The sequence below is a fragment of the Ammodytes marinus genome (assembly GCF_949987685.1).
Source record: "Ammodytes marinus genome assembly, chromosome: 2".
NCBI classification, from domain to species: domain Eukaryota; kingdom Metazoa; phylum Chordata; class Actinopteri; order Uranoscopiformes; family Ammodytidae; genus Ammodytes; species Ammodytes marinus.
This window is the reverse complement of record NC_137231.1, coordinates 5,412,734-5,435,511: the sequence shown is the minus strand read 5'-3', so window position 1 is coordinate 5,435,511 and position 22,778 is coordinate 5,412,734. Positions and strand designations below refer to the sequence as shown.

The window sequence follows — 22,778 nt, the reverse complement described above, 5'->3', positions numbered from 1 at the left end:
GTAAACAGATTGGCTTTTAATTTTGTTTGTGTTTTACATTTTAGATGAGAACACGCTCAGGGTTCAAGTGTATTAGACCTCTGCTCTGTAATTGGAGCCATGAGAGCGGTGTCACATTTCAGGGGCTGGCTTCATTTCACACTAATAGCCTCTGCTGGCTGCAACACATACTGAGCTCATAAAGATGCTAGCGACCTCTCTGACATATTAACGGGAAAAATTCTGGGATTTTAAGTTACCATGAGAAAGCGGGTTACATTTGTCGAGCAGCTGAAAAAAGAAAACCTGTTAAAAAATGGAGGCGGTCACATCTTCATGAGGTAAGATGACAATGAGTGAATGATAAAAGACATTTTGAGGGATGGATGTCAGTCGTGGATTTATACCTTTTTTTTTAAAGATATATTTTATTTGATAGAAATGTGTTTTTCAACTGAGATTCTTGAATTTTAGGTCTGCAGAATCTGAAAAGGGATGCACAGACGGTGAGTCAAATATCCCTTTAAAAGCCTTACTAGAATGAATAAACCTGTATTCATAATTAAATTACAAAATAGATTGTTTCAACAAAAACTCAAATGTCAAATATAATTGACAATGTTTGCTTCCTAGTTGCTGACTCAACTAAACCTCTCGGCCTTGGGGGGGGGGGGGAATGGGTTTATGGCTTACGTTATTTAAAGTGGTAAATTATTCAGATCTTTAACTTGTGTAAAAAGAAAAACACATTACTTCAGCTTAATACAAGTAAAATTCTGCCCTGCATTCTAAATTTAACATAAGTTAGAGTTCAAAAGTACAAGCCTTTAAGCTAATTATAAGTATCAATAGTCAATGACTTGTCTTTGCAGAATTGCTCCTTTGTGACTTATATTTTTGAACACTATATTACATTATTGGCCTACAATTAAAGACATAACATGTAAGCAGTGTTTCACCATTGTAGCTTGTCAGAGTGGAACTAATTTGAACTACTTAATATACTGTTGGATAGTTTATAACATATTGCTAAAACCTATGTAACAACTAACTATATCTGGCAAATAGATGTGGAGTAAAAAGTACGCAGATTGCAAATGTAATGTAGTAAGGTGCAGAAGGGCTTGCTGGGGCAAAAACCTGGTGCCTGCAGCCATAGCAGCCCTAAGCAAAACACACAACACACTAGTGCCATGTTGTCGGTCTCTTATTTTCCTGCATGTCTTATGTTGTAATTCTTCTTCTATTATTTACTGTTTCTGTCTGTCTAAAATAAATTCATGTGCCAGAAATTTAAACCCCAGTGGATGCACAACCAAGAAACTAAAAAAATATCTGAATGTCGATAACACTACAGGTTATCGTAATTCTTGTAAATAAGGCATCTTCATACATGTTGTCTTTGGCAGGCCTTGAATGTCTACGTAGTCATCAAGTGAGGGAGATGTACAGAGGAGAACACATCAGTATGTCTGCAGGCGGCGGCCAGCACATGAAGACAATACACATTCCCAAGTCCCTGATGTCTGCACCCTTCTTACAGGTAACCACATTACGCTGGAACACAAGTTCATTTTTTATTTTTTTTGCAAAGGCCTACTTTGAGATTTAGTCTAGGTCCTGGGAAAGTTTTGTATGCGCTTCATTTAGCGGAGAATATATCAACTGTTATAGACTAATATGACCCCAGTGAACAACGTGGGATGTGTGACAAAATCTCTACCCGGGACGATAGTCCTGAAAATGATCACAACAGGTTACACTAGTATCACACTACGTGGTGAATGGGACTTTTTTTTCCTTTATAGATATCCTCATACTTTTTTACCAGATTAATCTTCATATTAAGAGAAATACTTTTTGTATTACACTTTGTCTAAAAAATGTAATACAATATGCAAATTAGGCAATATCTCATAAAAAATGCGTAGCACATATAAACCCTTTAGTAGAAGTCCTGGATATGATTTGTATGCACTTCATTTAGCGAAGAATATCTCAACTGTTATAGACTAATATGACCCCAGTGAACAACATGTGTGCCAAAATCTCTACCCGGGACAAGTCCTGAAAATGACCACACCAGGTTACACTAGTATCACATTATGTAGTGAATGGGACTTTTTTTTTCTTTATAGATATCCTCATACTTTTTTACCAGATTAATCTTCATATTAAGAGAAATACCTTTTGTATTATACTTTGTCTAAAAAAATTAATAAAATATGCAAATCAGCCAATATCTCATTAAGACCCCAGGAAGACTAGTCTGCCGCTTCTGCGTCAACTAATGGGGATACATAATAAACAATAAATATGCGTACATATAAACCCTTGAAGTTACAGATTTACTGAGGGGATCACAATGTTCACAATGACAAAGAGTATAAGGAGAAGAGTGTAACCATTCTGATTTGATATATAATGAAAATGGCAAAAACACTGTCAACCTATTACGTACTGTATGTACGCATATTGAATGAGATATTGCCTAATTTGCATATTATGTTAAAGTGTTTTAGACTAAGTGTAATACAAAAAGTATCTAATTTTCAGGACTTTCGTCCCGGGTAGAGGTTTTGTCACACATCCCGAGTTGTTCACTGGGGTCATATTAGTCTATAACAGTTGAGATGTTCTTCGCTAAATGAAGTGCATACAAATCGTATCCAGGACTTCTACTAAAGGGTTTATATGTAGGCATATTTAATGAGATATAATTTTTTAGACAAAGTGTAATACAAAAAGTATTTCTCTTAATATGAAGATTAATCTGGTAAAAAAGTATGAGGATATCTATACAGGAAGAAAAAAAGTCCCATTCACCACGTAGTGTGATACTAGTGTAACCTGTTGTGGTCATTTTCAGGACTTTCGCCCCGGATAGAGATTTTTTCACACATCCCACGTTGTTCAATGGGGTCATATTAGTCTATAACAGTTGAGATATTCTCCGCTAAATGAAGCGCACACAAAACTTTCCCAGGGCCTCCACTGATTGTTTAAATGAGAAAATTATAATAATAAAAATCCCATGCATAATCAAATAACTCCTATCATCCTCAGCACCCAGACCTCACAACTGGACAGAGACGCTACCTTTGCAGTATAGCTAACGTGTACAGCACAGCACACATGAGGCAGCAGATGAAGCAGCACTATCTCAACGTGCTGCACACATGTGTCCGATCAGGTGCTTATCCAAATCACTTATTGTCTAATACACTTTGAACTCTACCATCCCTCCCATGCTGTGTTTTGTGTCTCCTATAGGTCAGAATCCCACCTGCAGGAGGAGGCATGGAGACTATCAGCATAAAGAACAGAGCAGGTTCACCAAGGATACAGAGAAGGATGTGACCAAGGCAAAGCCACACGGACAGAGGAAAAGCAAAAGCACTGCAGCCAATCCTGATGTCATACTCCCAAAAATTACAAACAAATATTATGGCAAATTGTGTTAACCATAGGCCTACCTCACTGTAAGTGTTTTTGTTTATGAACCTGAAGTTGCATTGAACACATTTTAAAACATACATTTTCTGCAGTCATAGTTTCACACAGAGACCTAAACACAGAACAGAAGCACTTTGCATTAAGAGTTGTAAATATATTTGCATGTTATTATTTCTGTTGAAAATCTAGTAGTCATGAAGTGTAGGCCTATTGTATATTCTCAATTACACTATTATCAAATATACATTAAACTATTTTAAATGGGATATTCTGTTGTCCCTGATATACTTGATTATAGCCTATATAAATAATTTCCCCAATTATAGGCTATAGGCTATTATTTATCACTCAGAGCAATCACTTATTTACAAAGCTTCAAGACTTATTTGCTTGTAAAGTACTTTTTTGTTTGTTATTGTTGCTATTTTTGGGGGAATTATGTGATTATATGTAGGCCTACTGTATGTATGTGTTTGTCTTTAATATTTAGTTTTGTATATTGTAGTCACTGTATGTTTTTCTGAGGACCCACTCCAAAACGAGATGCTGTATCTCAAGGGGCTTATCCTCAAATACATATTTTTTAAATGAAATGAAATTTGGGCTTTATCAATTAAAAAGTGTATTTAGGACTAGGTCTATTTTTCCTCTAAAAAAGCTATATTCCATAATTTACTGTTGGTAGCTATTATCAATATGATTATTGATTTGTTTAAATTTAACATGATGATGTAGCTTAGTGAATTAAATATTCTGCCATCAATTTTCTGTTTTTCTTATTGCTCTGTTTTCTCTTAACTAGCCTACTCCAATAACTGTGTGAGTGACAAGGTAACTGTCCCATTTTGTCTAGTGAAATGAATAAATGTCACATCTTCCCTTCAGGCAAACTTCACCGTTATGATGACATCACTGTATTTATTGATTTTGCTAAGCTTATTATTAGCAGTAGCACCCGGTAGCACCTACTGTGTGTCAGCATCATGGTCAGCATCAGCTGCGTGCGCACTTTGCGCGTGTCCCGCGCGCGCATTGACTGTGGTCCCGCGAGCTCGTGAGCAGTTGAACAATTACCGCACTGTCATCAGCAACTATGAACTGTCTTCTTGAAGGGAATTGTGTAAAAGGTAGTAAATTAGTAGACAAATTCAATATAACTCAAGTTAAATTCGCTGTACTGAAAATAAACATTTTAAATTAAACTTTAACTCGTATATGTTGTGGAATATGAGGCTTGCAAACTATTAATTTAGCCTTTATTTTCAGGAGGCGACGCTAGCTTAATTTAGCTTAATTGACCTATCTAGCTTTATTAGCCACTGCACAAGTGATGCCATATTTTTTCAGGTGATTTCCGCCAGAGTTTGTGACTTTTTATTGAAAGAAAAGGCTAGCTTAAGTTATAGAAACAAACACGTAAAGAACACCGTGAACTGTGGTGACACCGTTGTTTGTTGCAGCGTTTGGAAAGGCTATTCATGCCTTGTCGCGGATTGGAGACGAGCTGTGGTTGGATCCCATGGTCAAAGGGGTGAGCAACACCATATTCGAATATTTCTTGACCTTAACCAGGGGAGTATCCAGGAATTCAGACTCTCAGATAGTAGGCCCAATAGTGTTATCATCCTTCTAGTGTTATCATCCTTCTCTCTTTAATATAGCCGATGTAAAACAATAAAATCGAATTAATATCATTTTACACGAGGTGAATGTTTGAGTCCTCTCCATATGCCACTGTTACCTAATTTCTCCGAACAGGTAATGATCAGTAGGATCCTTTCTCTCTCTTTCTCTTTCGCTCTAATAATTCCATTGAAAAAGCTTTTTGGCATGGCTATTGTGGAAAACAAGTATTGCCAAAGCAATAATAATATTACAAATAATAATATGTACATAAATATATATGAAATAATAAAATAATATTGTACATAAAATAGTAAACTTGAATTATTACTATTAACACATTTAAAATAAAATAAAATAATGGTTTTAGAAATAACTTAGTGAAACTTTATATGAGACATAATAATCGTGAAAATCTCTCATGTCTGTAACTCTCCCCCTCTCTCTGTCTTAAAGCTGGCCCTGAGATCGGTCAATTCAGCCCATTCTGCGTATGCCTGCTTCCTCTTCTCGCCGATGTTCTTCAAGCACTACAGCCTAGGGTCGTCGTCAGTGCAGGGCAGCGAAACCATCAAATGCAAACTGCTCATGAAGGTATATCAAATATAACAAATACCACACTTTTCAGGAAATAGGAGACAACCGTGGAAGTGTAACGAAAAAAAAACCCACTAGGCACAAACGTGATAATGGCAACAAATTCAACAACGATAGCAATAATCAAAACCAAAGCAACAATAATAATATTAATATATCAATGGTGATAATCAAATGGATATGAGACAAAGCTATTTAATTATTATTTTTAAAGTGAAGGCCTAATGTGCATGTTGGTCTAAGACATATTCCTTTGTTTGTCAGTCTGTTTTTCCTCTTTTCCGGTGCTTGACCTCCATTGAGCGTAACGTGGAACGATGTCAGATATCAATCGGCACTCCCACTGACCGAGTGATGGTCCAGTTTTTTTGCAGGCATGGTAGGCTACATGATATTTTAAACCCTCTGTTGGCACCGTGCTGTGAGATACTGCATTGCGTGTTGTCAGCACATGGTGGCAGTATGATCCAAATGTACCGTTTGCTTTTTGTGACAGGCATCACTAAAACCCACAACCTGCGCTACCAGGAAAGTGAGGCCCTGCAGGCAGTGTTTGCCACACACCTCTGCCCCAATGTGCTGAAGGCTCCTGCCAGGTTAGCAGCACACTGTTCTGTTATCCAGTTAGAACCTCAACTTTCTATTACATATTCTGTGTTTTTTTTAAGAAAAGATAAACCATGGTTATCTTAAGGCTTTGAAATTCCAACTTAACCTTTTCCTTGTATGGAAAGTGGATATACTGTGAAAGAAGGAGTCAGTAATTCTAGAGGATGCTTGTTGTTAAAATCACTTTATTCCAAAAACAGTCAATAAAAAGCCTAGGCTCTGTAAACGGGATATGTTTCCAGCTACGGTTGGACCCTTTTACATACCCTTTGTTACATACCAGTTTACAGAGCTGTGTATTAACACCAGATTTTTTCCCCAGTGCACACACAGTACGTACGGGCAGATACCCGATCGTGAGTAGATATTCACTGTTTTTGACAACAAGCTTTATCCAGAATTGGTGACTCCAACTTTAAGGTGTATGGTAGCTGCCAGCTGGATCCAGCAGTCAACTGTATTTAATGGAGAGTCAATGGGTGTCCATTCTATTTTGTGCTCTCAGCTGACTGCTGGCAGCAGTCAAATAATTCCACTAAAAGCACACACTCAGTTCCATGCGACACACTCAGTTTTATTAACAGGTTTGACAAGGAAGTAAACATTAATACACAAAGTACGGTACGTTTTCTTAGGCTTTCTGCTTAGTGCTTATGTTATTTCTGTGTGTGTTTGCATTTATGTTGTTCTACCTGTACAGGCTTCTGGGTGATATGGTGATGCATTTCCCAGTGTCCCAGGAGGAAATCACTCTGTCCATGACTCCTCTGAGAGTCGGTCTGAGAAATTACTACGAGGGGACAAATGGTAGGCTTACCTTACTATTTGGTGATATATTTCATTCTACAAACACTAAACATTTTGTGCACTGCAGAGACTTTTTGACATGGATCTACTTTGTGTACCGTCACAGATCGCATGAAAATTATGTACACCGAGATGTCCTTACACCCGGACGAGTTTGAGTACTTTCAGGTCGGAGTGGACTCGGACATAACCTTCTGTCTGAAGGAGTTAAGGGTAACAGTTATTTTTGGAGCCATTAACCTGTCCCCTTACAATATATGTGTGTAACTTTGTGTGTGTGTGTGTGTTTGTGTGTGAGTATGTCCAGAGAACGTGTGTGTGTGTGTGTGTGTGAGTGTGTGTGAGTGAGTGTGACTGGCTGAAGTCCAGAGTATGTGTGTGTGTCTGGTTCAGCGGGATCCCTTCATGTCTTAAGAGGTCATATTTCTGGTGCTGTAATCTGAATACTTGAATGTCCTCAGGCGTCTGTATCATTTCCATGTGAACTTTCCCCTTAGTCCTGTGACTGATCTTTATAGCAAAGACAGTGTGACCTAAGTGATGCATATTATACCAATACATAGTAAAAATTATTGAGTTGAGGAGGTCGAGTTGCAGAAATGATTGGCTACAAGCCTCATGCTTTGTTATGAAATGTATATTTTCAAGCCAGTGGGAACAGGGAATGTGTTTGCATTTAAGGCTGATCTTAAACAGTTTATATTTTGAGTAGCAGCAAAACAAAAAGAGGTTTGTTTCAGTGTACATGTAAGCACACCCCAGTTTTTTTCCTCTGTTTTGGCTTAGAAAACAAAGGAAATGGACTGGGTTGGCCATTTGTAAATTTCAATGAAGAGTCCTTGTGCTAGTCCAGTTAATACGACTTAACCTCCATCAACAGTCCCAGCTCTTGTCCAAAATGTCTTGGAATGTTTCTCGGGCAACCCGCTGTGAACTTCCTCATTAACCAGCCTAGTCTTATTCTTGTCGCTTTTGGAAAATCGGGTTTGAATGGATTAGAAGCCAGGCTTTAAGTTTGAGTCATCCTCAATTAACTTGAGAGTTGATACTTTTCTTTAGCCCGTTTATTGTAAACATCCCATGACACTCCTCTCAAAATGAACTGCTACAAACCTATCTCTCAGGGTTTTTATTTGACCTGTGTTGTTTTTTCCAGGGTTTGCTGTCGTTTGCAGAGTCACATTGCCTTCCGGTGTCGGTGCACTGCGGGGCTGCAGGAAAGTGAGTCTCTTTGTCATCATGATTAGCTTGAGTAGCATTCGTGTCTCATCTGACGAGGACCAACGTCAGTGCTTAGGCACAGACACTACAAACCAGACAACCTCAAAATGTAATAAACTATTTGTGTGTGGCTGAATATATTACCATCTGTGTTACCAAGTAACAAGTTATGGTGAGTCTTTTTCTATTTTCTGGTAAATCAGTGAAAGCTATTTAAACATATTTAAAAAGAAGAGATAATGTAATGGGATTAGATATTTATCAGTGTGTGTCACCGATGTTGTTTGCAGGCCTGTGTGCTTCTCTGTGGAGGACATGGTACTTGAGGCCACTGTGGTGCTGGCTACACTGATGGACTCTGACAGCGGGGGCCCCTCTCAGCCTGTACAGACCCTGGCCCCTTCCACACCCAGGTGACAAACTCCAGTCCAACTGCTTTTTTAGCATGTCTGGGCTCTGTTATACCCACAGCACAATCACACAGTTAAGTGTGAGAATAATTTCCTTGTTATTTTGACCAGAAACAACTGAAATCATTGTAGGCCCATTTTCTCTGAACTGCAGTGACAGGAATCTTTCCACAGGGTTCTACCTGAGCTTCTCTCCTGGCACACTCGGTCAGGGAAGTTTTGCCCTCATTGGCTGTTTTGAGTCTCCCTAAGAGGGCATAGTGTTACAGCAACAAGCCTTGTGTCTAGATAAATAGGGCAAGCCCCGGACATATGGCTGAGGTCAGGAGCCTGTCAGTGTGATAGTCTGTAATCCCCTCGTCTGGTCTGGTCTGTGCTCTGCTAGCCGGCTTGTCTGTCCTGCTAGTGTCCCCAGGCTGCTGTGCTAACACACTCTGGCTGTGTTCGGAAAGCCATACTAACGGCCTACTCATACTCATTTTGACTTCAATTTGAGTATGTGACGGTTGGGTATGCGAGTTTGGGTATGTGAGAAATTCCCAGATGAGTACTAACTTCCGGGAAGATTTTGGGTATGAATCGATTGTATACTTTTCCTCCTCAACCGCCCCACAATGCATTGGGTCAATTCTACCCCACAGGAAAATGAAATATTTTCGAGCAAGTTGCTAGGCAACGACATTGTTTGGGGTCCGCCATCTGACAACTGTACGTGCAGTCATTCATAAACTCTTACAATAGATAAGAGATGAAGATAAATACCTAACAACATTAGAGTTACTAAGTGAAATGAGTGATGTGAGTCTGATAGTGGAGAGAGATCAGGACAGATCGCTGTTCCACACACCGCGGCTCGTCCAGCTCAACTCACAGACAGCTGAGTGCTGTGATGAGCCGGACAGAGAGCGTCGGAGGGATCCTCCGCCTCAAAACATAATTATAAAACAAGAGGTCTAAAACACAGATGATGAACACAGGACTGTAAAAATCTAGTTCAATATCTAACCTGTAGAGGGCGGTTATACGCTAAACAGCGTCTTAACTGCCTGAATCTTATAAGAAGAAGAAGAAATTCTAAATTGCTGGAGTATACTTCAACAGAAAACGTTTCGACGCACCTCGCATACACAATCGATCTTTGAGTAGACAGTATGCAGTATATAGATGGTGAGTATGTAGGATGTAGGACGCTAGTATGGCTTTCCGAACACAGCCTCTGTCTTGGGAAGGCTCAACTTGTCACACCTGTCTCGGCTGTAGTGTTGAACATCTGGGTCATTTGTAGCTCTGGTACCTATGTATGGGGCTCTGGGGCTTTTGTAACCGCATAAAGACAATGCTGTGCATGCGCCTTCAAAGCTGTGACAGTAAACAACAAAGATGGACGCGGATACGTTGTTTGAGTTTGAAAAGGCTTTGGACTTGACACTTATCGATTTGGAAGACAGCACTTACATTTTTCATTAACAACAAAGAAGAATTTTCTGTTGCCGACCGACCATGGCAAAAGTATAATTCACCAGTTCGCTTAACGAACAGGGCTTAATACGTCACTTTGTTCATTGCTCTGATTGGTCGTAGTGCTATCTAATTGCGTGCAGTGGTATTTGAAATGCCCCTTGAGTTTTATTAACGCTGGATTTTCTTTCAGCGCACACATTACGGACAGGTAGCAGATCATGAGGAGATATCCACTGATTTTGACAAAAAAGTGATTTTAATAACAGGCATTCTCCAGAGTTGCTAACTTCACCTTTAACTTACTTCAACTCGTACTTGCTCTGTTCAGACAGTAATCATTCTGGCTTTTTGTTCACATATGCAGTACATTTTCAATATTTGTGGCAAGCTCATAAAATAACTTGCTTGACTGCTGCCTCAGGGGCCTTTTGAAGTACAATTAAAGAGCCATGCACAAGTTTTGTTTTGCTGTCTACTGCCTCACGCATTGCTTTAGTCCACTTTCGGTATTCAAAAATTATTTCAAAGAGTATTTCAAACTCAGCTGTCTAACTCCTTAAGTTGATAATTAAAAGGGCATATAAAGGTTTATTACTCTGGTTGTTCTTCTTAATAGTTTTAGTTTCAGAATAAAAACTTCACATCTTGCTTATTAAATATGTAATTTAGACACTGGCTCATTGTTCTTAGTACAGTTTAAATATTAATTTCATTGTAAATGCAATGTTTGCTGGAGAAAAAAAACACAATTGTATTATCAAAGGCAACAGAGAATTTGATATAAAGTCAATACCTTTAAATGGTCCCCAGAAACAACATGTTTCCTATCAGAGTTTGTTGCTGTATTTTCAGCGTGTTGTTGTGTGTTGTGTGAAATGTTCTCTCTAGCCTTTGTGTATCTAACCTAACCCTTAATGATCCATCTCACAGCCTTGACACTATCTCCACTCCCTCCATCAGACAGATCTGATTATCCACAGGCTGGAGAGTTACATTTTACTGTTTGCCTGCTCAGGAACTAATCCCAAAAGGTTCATTTAGGCGAACTTGATAATTACATTTAAGTTATCTGCTCAGGAACTGATCATTAGCCCTAGAAAAAAACAGCTTGCCGAAGAGAGATAAGTGTGTTGTGTTTGTGTGTTCTCAGGTGTGCAGATGTTGTACCTGTGGGTTCCTGTGAAGCAGACAACAGGATTACTCATGATATATCTACTCTGACGGAGATGATAGCATCCAGCCAGGGCAGCCCTATAGTGGACCCAGCTGCTCTGATGCTGCTTCTCTCTCAGGCTGAACACCCTAACGGACTCACTGCACCCAATGCCAGTGCCAACACCACTCCTGCCTCATCGGTAACAACCACTTCCTGTTGGTTCACAATTTATAATGGGAATTCCACATTGGCCCCTTCAATGTGACAATGTAACTTCATGTGCGTAGAGGATTGTGGGTCAGAATCGCCAAAAAGCATGCTGGTCATCACACAAAAAATTACAACCAGATATTCACGAGTAGGGCATCCAGGTATTTTTCAGCATGCTGCATCTGACCACATGTATTGGGACTGTCTAAATCTTTTTCTAACATACTAAATAGCAAGGAAGTACGGGTATTGGAAATGGAACACAGCACAAGTGTGAGAGATTTATTCTGTCACCATGATGAATCTTAACTTTTTGTTTGATTCTCAGTCAAACCCCAAACTCTTTTTTCACTTGTATTTTTATTTTTGAATGTTTTGGTCTGGGAATCTTCTATTTTTATTTAACCCCAAAAGTTGAATATAATTGTGTCATACTTATACTTATAATTGTCCACTGAGGTGTTTTTGTCTGGTTCCCTGTAGGTCTGTTCCCTCCTGTTCAAGGCCCTGTCCTCAGAGCAGGAGACTGATGCCAGACTGCCTGTTCTGGCATGTTACAGTGACGAGGAGGAGAACATGGAGGAAGACTACACAGCAAGCCCTTCACTCTGAGATAAGGAGCTGTTACACGCCATTGGTTTCTCATCTTGACTTGTCTGTGACGCTGCCAAAAGTAGGCAACAACATTCACCACTATTCACAAAGATAGGATGTTATTAATAATGAATTGATATTTAAATGTAAGTTGTATTTGAAGTCAGTTTTAAGCATGTTATTTATAGCTTGAACATTGCATTGCTAGTTTAAATTGTTCAACTGCTAATTGTTCAATGTTCTTTGGAAATTCTAAAGAAGGTATTTATTATCATTATTTATAAAAGAATATCAATTTGTTTTTGCATTTTCGGTGTGAGAAATACATGTCTTAGCGAGTCAAGATAGAATGTTTGGGCTTTTCGGTGAGAACATTTCTTCAGCTTGAAGGTGCCACACCGGTTTGTGATGGTAACTCTTGGTATGCTCAACGTCTGAGGAATGAGGGAGTACACACACACAAGTTGTGCAAGGTGTTCTCTTTACATTTTATTTTGCCGTCCTGAGTTCAGTGCTGTACAATGTAAAACATTGCCCACAGAGCTAAATGTGATGATGTCTTAGAAAATGCAGCCTGCGCTAAAGAGAAAGCCTCTGCAATGTATTGTTCAAAACCTCAAATGTGACAGATACAGTTCTGATCTTAATACAACGGCAGGTGTATGCACATAGTCATCAACTACAACAGGATAATAAATACTATATTCTTTATTTAAATATTGTACAGATTTGAAAATGTTTTGTAAGAGAGCTTAGATCTGCATTGAACTTGACATCCAAAATATATATTGACACATGCTCTGGTTGTAACAAAGTGTGTGGAAGAGGAAGATGTGACAACAGGGAAGAGTGTCAGGGCAAGGATGAGTCAGGAAGCAGTAACCACATAGCTAACAGTGGCTGTACCGTCTGACTGGTAGAATTGCTTTGTCATATTGTTAAGGCTGCTTAGATTGTCTTCAGTGCTTTAACATCTGCCTAAATCTGCTCTTCCATGCCGATCAGCTCTATTTATAAATGACCACTGACGTCTTCAAGTGTGATCTTGTCAGATTAAGTAGGAAAACACTCCATATTAGAGCGTGTGGATTGTGAACAGTTATCTAAAGATGGACAGGGAGGATTCTCTTAGCCTGTAATGGCTTTATCACTATTCCCAAGCTCCTGACTGTCTGCAGAAATGCAGATTTCAGAAAAAAAGGTTAGTATTCCTGGAGTTGAAACTGCATGGCATGATGGGAAAGCTGTTTTAACTCCAAAGCTTAATAGTTTCAGGCTTTGTATTCAACGTATGCCAGTATCAACAACATCTGATACAAGGCAGTGGTACATCCTCCTAACATCAACCAAAATATGGATTACATTAACAAATGGGTATTACAGAGTGCACATCTGTATCTGTATTGATGTAATTGAAACATGACGACCATTTTTCAAATTAAACCGGCAGTGGCTTGACTTATAAATGTGCCAATTAGCAGGAGAGAAAAGAGAAGGGAACGCTGATTGAGAACAAGTTTCTAAAGCTTCTCTAATGCCATGATCAGTCCAAAGAACTCGACAATCCCACTAAACAAAGAAGTTACAAAATACATTTGGTCACCTGACAAATTTCCACTGTGTTGAGCTTTTTTCAGATATGCTTCTTAAGCGTTGTGCGTTTAAGGCTGTCAGACCATTTCAGCCCAGTGGATATGGAGAGGTCTATAGCCTTCACATCCATTCAATAAACACTAATTACACATTTCAAAGCATGAGTGCTTTCATAACACCCACACACACATTCATGGACACATTAAATGTAATCACAAACGAGGCTTCAGCAGCAGCTGGGAGATTAAAGGGAGGGCATCGGTTTGACACAATATATGTCAGGCGAGGCTTTTGACCTATAAAAAAATCCTCATCCCAACAGCCATGAAGTAAAACAAAATGTTTGCAAGATTTGAACTTCACTGGTATGAAAAAGGCAGCTGCAGCTTTTATTGATCACCCTGCCAAGAAACTAACCACTTTTGTTTAACTGTCAATTTGGCATATATGCGCAAACATTTCACAAAACATCCCAGAACAGCAAACCTGTCACATCCTGCTATCAAACATATGTATCATATGTATATATCAACCCACATACAGGGTCCCTCAGTCCCTTTGACAAAGGTTTTTTAACCACCATTATCATTAGGAACATCTGCTTGCACAAGGCAGCCCATTTATTGAGCCCTAATGCTGCCATTTCCTGTGCAGTTCCCTTCTTGACACTACTGATGGAGCGGACTTTCTATTCCAGCAGCCCAGTGTAGGGCATTTGGCTACATCTGCCTTCCCTCTCTGAATCTCAACCTTTTTCCTGCCTATCCAACCATACAGGATCCTCAGCTCCAACGTGTCGAATGACAGCTTATCCTTGGCGGTGGGGATTATCAAGTGAGTACTGGATGACAGCAGCCTGGCCTAGAAGGTGTTTCAGGCCTCTGCTCGTCTCTGTGCAGCCCCTCTGATGTATGTCCAGAGTAGTGGGCTTGTTAAGGGGAGAAGTGACTGATGGTGAACCGAGTGGATGAGGCAGAGTAGAGCGAGTGCATGCTGGGAGAAGCATCCAACATCAGTTATTGGTCCTGGCCAGCAGGAATCAAAGCAGTCCCATCACCTGCAGAGGCAACAGCTCCACACAGGCTCTAGTCAGTGTATTCTGCCACTATGGACAGCAGAACTGTGATGTCATCTGGCTTTCCTCCTGCACAGACAACAACAGTGTATTTTATGATGGTGCTGAGTGAAAATAATTAAAGTCAACCTATAAAAAAACATTTTCAATCCCATGCTAATGTTCACCTGGTAGCTTCTAGCTTCGGTTGTCATTTGGTTTTGAGTAGAACTGAGACACATACCTCTTACATTCAGGCCGTTGTCACAGGCAAACTGTGCAAAAGGCGACATGTAGTTTGGGTCGTACGCCAGAACGTGGGCCTGCTCTGCGATGCTCCGTGCCGTCTGCTGGACGCTCTCATAGTTTGCACTCTTAGGAGCAAAAACAAAGACATGAAGTTTGCATTGCAGGCATATCTGTGGTTCCACTCCCATCAGCAACCCTTTATGGCCTCAGTGTGACTCACCTTCAGTTTCTTCAGCTCTTGCAGGATCATGTAGTCTGGCATGTTGTCAAAGAGCCCGTCGGTGGCAGTGAGAATGATGTCACCGAGCTGGACATCGAAGGAAGAGCTGTCTGCCGCGTCAGGACTGCGGGCACAGACGCAGTAAAGTCAGGCAGAGAATTTTGGTTATTCAGAATCCAACAAACAGTAGCATGGTCATGACCATGTTAAAGGTGGAGTAGGCAATTCTGGAAATGCTTGTTGACAAATCACTTAAAAAAAAAAAAAATCAGTCAATATCTCATCACAATCCGCTAACTGTCCTTACTGAGTGCGCACTGAAAAGAAATCCGGTGTTAATTCACAGCCTAGGCTCCTTAAACATAGGGGCCCCACTCTAGCTAGCAACACGCCCTTTTACAGGTACAAGTAGTGGATCGCGAGGAGAAGTGAATTACAACATACATTCTCCATAATCGCTGACTCTACCTTTAAATTGTCCAATTTGAGCTTATTCTCATTTCCTTTACACCCAAGCACAGGAATGCACCTGTCGCATCTGAGCTGAAAGATTAATCTTAATCCTTTTTGACACAGCCTCTCCTCCTGATTAGAGCACATTACTCAAACCGGTGGGAAAATGTACTGACAAGCTATGAAACCTAGACTCCCAATTGCTACTAATATTCCACCCTGGCTACAGGAAGGTAACCACGTGCGGGATGAGGATAAATTCATGGAATCATCACATGGGGGTTTTGGAAGGGACACTCGGGTAAAATAAAAGTTGCTGGCATTAGGATGGTGGGTGCTAGAAATACAGTGTGACAGTGTCAGGTTCACTTCTTGGAAGATACCCTCCTCACCCTGCCTGGCCAGACATAAATGCTACTTATTACAACCCGGTCTGGATTGCACTATGAGACTGAGCCAAAGCTTCCAGGAACAGCCTGTCCACTTCTGGGAGTTTGATGTCGCTTAAAATTGCAATTAACTCCCAAAAAGGACTTTTCTCAGGAGCAAATTAGAGACATACAAAGATATAATAATAATAATAATAATAATAATAATAATAATAATAATACATTTTATTTATATAGCGCTCTTCTCTCACTCAGAGCGCTTTACAAAAACAAAACAATAAACAAACAAAAATAACATGTAGAGTTGGGTTGGTGGGTGAACTAGGCAGAGGAGAAGAGATGGGTCTTGAGTTTGGACTGGAAGATGGTGAGGGACTCAGAGTCACGGATATGTTGGGGGAGGCTGTTCCAGAGCCTGGGAGCTGCCCTGGAGAAAGCTCTGTCACCAAAGCTGCAGAGTTTAGATGTGTGGGTGGAGAGGAGACTGGCTGAGGAGGATCTGAGGGCCCGAGGGGGTTGATAGGGGGAGAGGAGGTCAGTGAGATATGGGGGGGCCAGATGGTGGAGGGCTTTGTAGGTGAGGACCAGGAGTTTGTAATATATATCTGCGTATGCATTATGGGGACCTACAGTTAGATATGGAAGAATGGGAAACATATTCAGTGTGTGCCTTGGGACGGCAGCTGTCACTGAAATTAATTGGCTGACATGTTTGGATTAATCATCCATTGTTTCACACATTCAGGAGCCAAAGCCATTTATCAGATGCCACCAAGGACAAACACTTTAGATAATTATACAGTGATCATTCTGACAAGTCTTATCTTTAACCCTAATAATGAAGATGATGCTCAGGCAAAATCTGTGGGCTTATACAGTGGCTTGAAAAAGTATTCATCCCCCTTGAACTTTTCCACATTTTGTCATGTTAAAACCACCCACGTACATTTCTTTTATTGGGATTTCATGTGATAGATCAACACAAAGTGGCGCATAATTGTGAAGTGGAATGAAAATGAAATATGATTTACAATTTTTTTTATAAATAAAAAACTGAAAAGTCAGTGGCGTGCAAAAGTATTCAATATGTTGTAGAACCACCTATCGCTGCAATTACAGCTCCAAGTTTTTTTTGGTATGTATGTATGTATCTACCAGCTTTGTACACCTAACAACTGACATTTTTGCCCATTCTTCTTTGCAAAATAGCCCGAGCTTCAGGAAAGCATCTGTGAACCGCAATTTTCAATTCTTTCCAGATATTCTCAATTGTATTTAGGTCTGGACTTTGACTGGGCCATTCTAACACATGACTATGCTTTGATCTAAACCATTCCATTGTAGATATGGCTGTTTGTTTAGGGTAGTAGTCCTCCTTGAAGTCTTTTGCATACTCTAACAGGTTTTTCTGCCCTTTATTCGGCTCCATCCGTCTTCCTATCAACTCTGACCAGCTTCCCTGTCCATGCTGAAGAAAAGGTCCCCCACAGCATGATGCTGCCACCACCATGTTTCACGGTGAGGATGGTGTGTTCAGGGTGTCAGTTTTCCACCACACATTGCATTTTGCATTTAGGCCAAAAACTTCAAGTTTGGTCTCATCTGAATATGCCGAGTCCCCCTAATGGTTTGTGGCAAGGGTTGGAGGAAGGTGCTCTGGTCAGATGAGACCAAAATTGAAGTTTTTGGCCTAAATGCAAAATGCAATGTGTGGTGGAAAACTCACACTGCACACCACCCTGAAACAAGCACACTAAATGTACGTGTGTGTGGTTGTTACGTGACAAAATGTGGAAAAGTTCAAGGGGTATGAATACTTTTTCAAGCCACTGTAGCCATGTTATGAGAAGGCTCCAATTGTATGATCACCATACTGGAGGACAACTAATAATATAATATAATACACTTCTCCAATATTGCAGACTCAACCTTTAAGAGGCTCAAAATGTGCATATTTTGAGACTGAGTGATTGAACAGGTGGCTGAGCCTGCTGGTGCAGGTTTGGCTCTGGAGTCCTCCGTTTTCCCACACAGACTTTGACCCGGGTGAGAGGGAAGTCTTGGCAAACATCCAATGCCCCTACTGACGTCTGTTCTACAGCTGGGAACACTACAGCAACAAGACATTGCAGCACGTGGCCCCCGTCCGACACACTGTTTCACCACAGTTGCGACATTCACAAAACACTGCTGCACGTGAGGGACACAATCACCACTAAATGTTGTACAGCTAAGCTCTATTGTTGCCTCTGCTGTATTATGTCATCGCTGCTGACCCCAAACCGACCAATACATATGTAGTGAGGTGCTGTCTCACCTATCACTGAGGACGGCCCCTTCGGCCCCCGGGGGGGCGATGGACAGCTGGAAGGGCGTGTTGAAGTAGTGCTGCTGCTCGTCTGAACGGTGGACCACCTCCCCTCCCCGCACCACCAGGAAGCCTGAGTCTCCCAGGTTGGCTGTGTGCAGCTGGTGTCTCTGCCGGTCCAAAACCACTATGCAAGCCGTGCTACTACCTGTGGACATAAACAGACATGCACCCAAAAGGTTGGTCATATCGTAACAATAGAATGCACATATGGTCTGCATCATCAGCTGGGTCAAGGTATTGTAACCACTAAATCACAATAGAAATCAAGTCTAGCAAAAATGTATATTTTTGAAGTGTATTCTTCCGGCACATTTTAACTTTAAAAAAGGTCTGTTGGTAATATTTTCGAAATAAGATACTTTTCTTCTTGACCTTTGTACAGCTATACAGTTAAGAAATTACTCTAATGGATGAGGTTAGCCTGATACACACAGTTTTAAGATGTTTAGGAGTTCCACCATCAGCAACATGGTGAAGAGGAAACCTGAGCTGGTGAAGCAGGCACAGAGCGTGCAGCCACACCCTGCTGGTGATTCATCTGGCACACCAAAATATGCTCTATGGGAATCAACTCTCAAAACCCCCTCACACACTCTGACTCACTCCCATTCTTCTGTTCTCTCTCCAGCAGTTACAATTACACACACACTGCAGCCGGCCTCAAGAACATTTCCTTCGCAAGTGAAGGAACAGCACAATACAGTGTTGTTTCCACTGCTGCGCATGTGATAAAAAGTACTGGAAAAGTACTGACACTAAGAGACCTCTTTCTATAACGTTTGTTCGCCGATGTGGCATGTTTGTGCACACTTTGTTTTTGGGCAGTGGCGCAAAGGAGGAAAGGAATAGTGAACAGCATGGGGGCAGGTCAGGACTTTGGGACATTCCCCGGACTTCATAATGGTATCTTGCTGTTCTCTGACTCATGATGTAAAAATCCCCATCCCTGCCACCACTCAACGGACCAGACAGAAACAAACGGCCGAGCCCTAAATAGTGTGCTCAGATCCAAACCAAATGTAAGATTGACTGTTTCATTGACAAGGATGGTCTGCCTCTACAAGGCACAGGTTGGACTGTGCCGTGCAGGAGAGTGCATTGCCTGGATCTGGATCTGTTTAGAGAACGTTTAAACACTACCAGAGTCTGCAGTCGTACGATGGCATCTTTAATACAAATAATTTGGAAAGTAAGGAGACTGTGGCTAGCCTGGTCCAACCAGACCATCGTACTTCATTTCATTTGTACAGAAGGTCTGGAACTGCTCTATTTGGCAAACGTTCACTCACTTGGAGGCAGGTGTCTGTTGAAGTTTAAAACTATTGGATCTGTCCAGTGCCACTCTGGATCAGCCAACCAATCGCATCACGTTTGGTCGTGGCGTATGCCACGAGCCGGCTTCTGACGGTGCGTTTCAGTTGTACTGGGAACTCGGAAATTTCCGACTTCACTACATATTGTAGTCTATGGATCTACCGGTACCTGGCAACGGTAACTTGCTAGAGCCTAACGTTTAGTTATTTGGAGGAGAAAGGTTGTAGGCGTCCATACTGTCGCGAGCAGATGCACTGGAACACAGACAGGTCGGAACTCGGAACTACCAAGTCGGAAATCTCCGAGTTCCGAGTATAAAGAAACGCAGAATTCAACTGAAACTGGAGCGCGACTTCAACGCCATCGTTCTCAGCCACTCGCTCTGTTTGCTGATTGGACAGCCGGAAATTTTCCTCAGCTAGATCCCACTAATACACTTACAAATAAGTAAAATATGTCCCGATTGTGTGCCTACTGAATGCAAACCACATACTTTTTTAAAGTCAGCTGTATTTAAAAGTAATAAGAAACGGTATGCCATTTGGAATGCAGGGCCTGTGTTCTTTCTGGTTGGCTTGACTTACCCAGCAGTGGCACTTTGTTCTGCAGCAGCTCGTAGTAGCTGCTTGTGAGGACTCCAATAGGGTTGCTGGGGACAAAGCGTCCCTCCTTCACCAGCCTCTCACACGTCTTCATCAGTGTACCCGAAAACTGAGACGGGTCCACGCCATAGTCCCGCCAGCCTCCTACTCCATCTGCTACACCTAAACAAAAACAAGACAGGTGTTCAACCATTGGACATAAAAATGTTCCTCTTGATTATAGTTCATCAACAACCCCCTCTACTGTATATCTTTGCACAGTATTGTGCATAATGCTGCATTTAAATCCCATTAAAAAAGGGGACCATTTTTCTTTCCAACGTGAAAGCACGCTCAGAAACCCGATAATCGTTTTTGACATTCCTTCCACTCGTTACACAAGTGTGTCTCTCTTGTGAGTCACAAGAACAATGTCATGCAGCTGCACAATAAAGAAAAAACAATGGCCACTTTCACTAAGATGCAAAAAGGACATCCAGTACAGGAAAAAGACAGTGTTCAAGACACCAAACAAATGTCACAGAAGGCATACCTTCATTTGACCCGTCATATTATTCCTGAAAATGATAAGCAATTTGACTAGATATTATATTATATATACTGCAGTAAAGTGCATATTAAGCCCACCACGATAACATATTTAAGCAAGAAGCTTCGAAACATAAACTCAGCGATTCCGCAAATGCAGAAAAATCTCCTTATTTGCTAGCCTTTACTATCTTTCGATAAAAAACATGCTCTGCTTTGAGGGTTATGAAGAGCACTTTGTTCCCATAGGAGCATTTAGTCAGGTCCAAATATTTCCTAGAAAGGAAACTTTGGTCTTGTTGTTACTCCCAGAACTGACCATACAAGGATGGACCTCTGTGTCTCTGTGTGCCTGTGCCAGAACACAAACACAGGCCTGCTCAAAGTGGAGGGACACAACTTTGCAACTAAATCAAACCCTCCAACACATGATTTAGAGAAAGTATATCTTCCTTTCTAAGTTTCCTTGAGTGTGTTTAGATGAACTCAGTAATATGCAGCCAGCGGCACACCGTCAGTACAGTGAGAAGATCTGCTCGGCCCTGCAGAGGTGTTCAATGACAGCTTGTTTATGTAGAATGCAAGGCCTCTGTGTAACAGTCGGCTTCAAATCAAGCAGATTTGAAAGCCTATATTTAACTTTCTTTTTTTCTTCTTCTTCTCTCCGTGACTCAAGTCAAGTGTTAGTTTCAGTTTCAAGCCTAGTGTAGTACAAAGAAGATGGGTGTTGCATTGTATCCATACAAAACAAAGGACAAATACTCAAGTAGCATACAATGGAAAAACCCTTACAGGTGGGAACACTATGTAATCACTCAATGAGCCTCCTCAACTGTATAATATTGTAACATTTGGTCGCACGTGTAAATAAAACCTTCGTACAAAAGTATTTAAGTCTTTAGATTAAAAAAAGGTAGTGACCCACAGCCAGTGGTGGTATACAAAGTGATGTCCCATGTAGAGTCTATTATATTATATAACAAAGCAGACACTTACCCAACACGTCAGCGGATCTGTGTCGGGCGATGAAGCACGCGTCGTCCCCATAACACATCCCTTTCTTCAGGATACCTTTGCGGAAATCCTTGCCGAAGCCGCAGCTCGCTGTCACCAGGCTGTAGTCGCGGCTGTCTGTCTGAGAAAGTCCGCCGATGACAGCTCTGGCAACGAGTCTCCCGTACGACAGCACGGACAACATCACCTACTCACCAGCTCCCAGAGAACGAACCAGCCAAGCTAGCAGTATCCCACCGCTAGCTTAGCGTCGATGTGAGAGCACTATGTCCACTTGCTCAGCTGCTAACGAGGCTTCTGCTGGAGATCTACAGTCTATGGGGCTATGAGTTGAGCTAGCAAGACAAACGCCGACAACAACAGCCGCCACGCACAAAGCCTTCCGCTGGTGGTAATAAGTGCAGCCTCGGGGAGCTTTACTCGTGAAAACGGAGAGAAATTCTTCACACAAAGCGATAGCTTCTTCCGCACAAAAAGACCCTTAAGTAGTGCTGGTTCTCCGCGGCCATGGTGCCAGTTGTGACAATTCAGTGAGTGAGACGCTACATAACCATGGGTACATAACACACAAGACGTGAGCGAGCCTCCCTGTGGCCTCACGCGCACTCAGATCCGCGAGCCAAGCAGGGTCTTGTGACTACTCTGACGTCACACAAAGTTACGCAATCCTCTTTTCCTAATAAGGTAATGTCACTTTCTGTCAGCGTTTATCTTTTTCTCAGTGTTAAAAACTAGCTTGGGAACGTTATATGGGAAAATACAGGTTTATATGCACAAATTAAATCAAAATAACTTGTTGAAGCATTATTAAATTAAAATAACTTTTTGAAGCATAATGCCAACCATCTAGGGAAACAACCAATGCCTG

At 41.2% G+C, this 22,778-nt stretch overlaps 2 protein-coding genes across 2 annotated transcripts; one reads left to right on the top strand and one right to left on the bottom strand.

The window, feature by feature from the left end:
- Nucleotides 1-4,528: 4,528 nt before the first annotated feature.
- rad9b (RAD9 checkpoint clamp component B) lies at nt 4,529-12,141 on the top strand (the record flags this gene model as incomplete). Its single annotated transcript, XM_080041325.1, has 12 exons — nt 4,529-4,562; nt 4,896-4,966; nt 5,515-5,652; nt 5,920-6,034; nt 6,152-6,251; nt 6,965-7,071; nt 7,178-7,284; nt 8,228-8,292; nt 8,583-8,705; nt 8,877-8,909; nt 11,314-11,518; nt 12,013-12,141. 12 exons carry the CDS (start codon nt 4,529-4,531, stop codon nt 12,139-12,141), a joined length of 1,227 nt encoding a protein of 408 aa, XP_079897451.1.
- Nucleotides 12,142-12,749: 608 nt separating this feature from the next.
- pptc7a (protein phosphatase targeting COQ7 a) lies at nt 12,750-22,495 on the bottom strand. The gene is made up of 6 exons (XM_080039097.1): nt 21,893-22,495; nt 20,351-20,530; nt 18,399-18,597; nt 15,240-15,363; nt 15,015-15,144; nt 12,750-14,860 (listed from the first exon to the last, which is right to left on the bottom strand). The coding sequence occupies exons 1-6, from the start codon at nt 22,092-22,094 to the stop codon at nt 14,802-14,804; spliced, it is 894 nt and encodes a 297-aa protein (XP_079895223.1). The 5' UTR covers nt 22,095-22,495; the 3' UTR covers nt 12,750-14,801.
- Between the last annotated feature and the right edge of the window lie 283 nt (nt 22,496-22,778).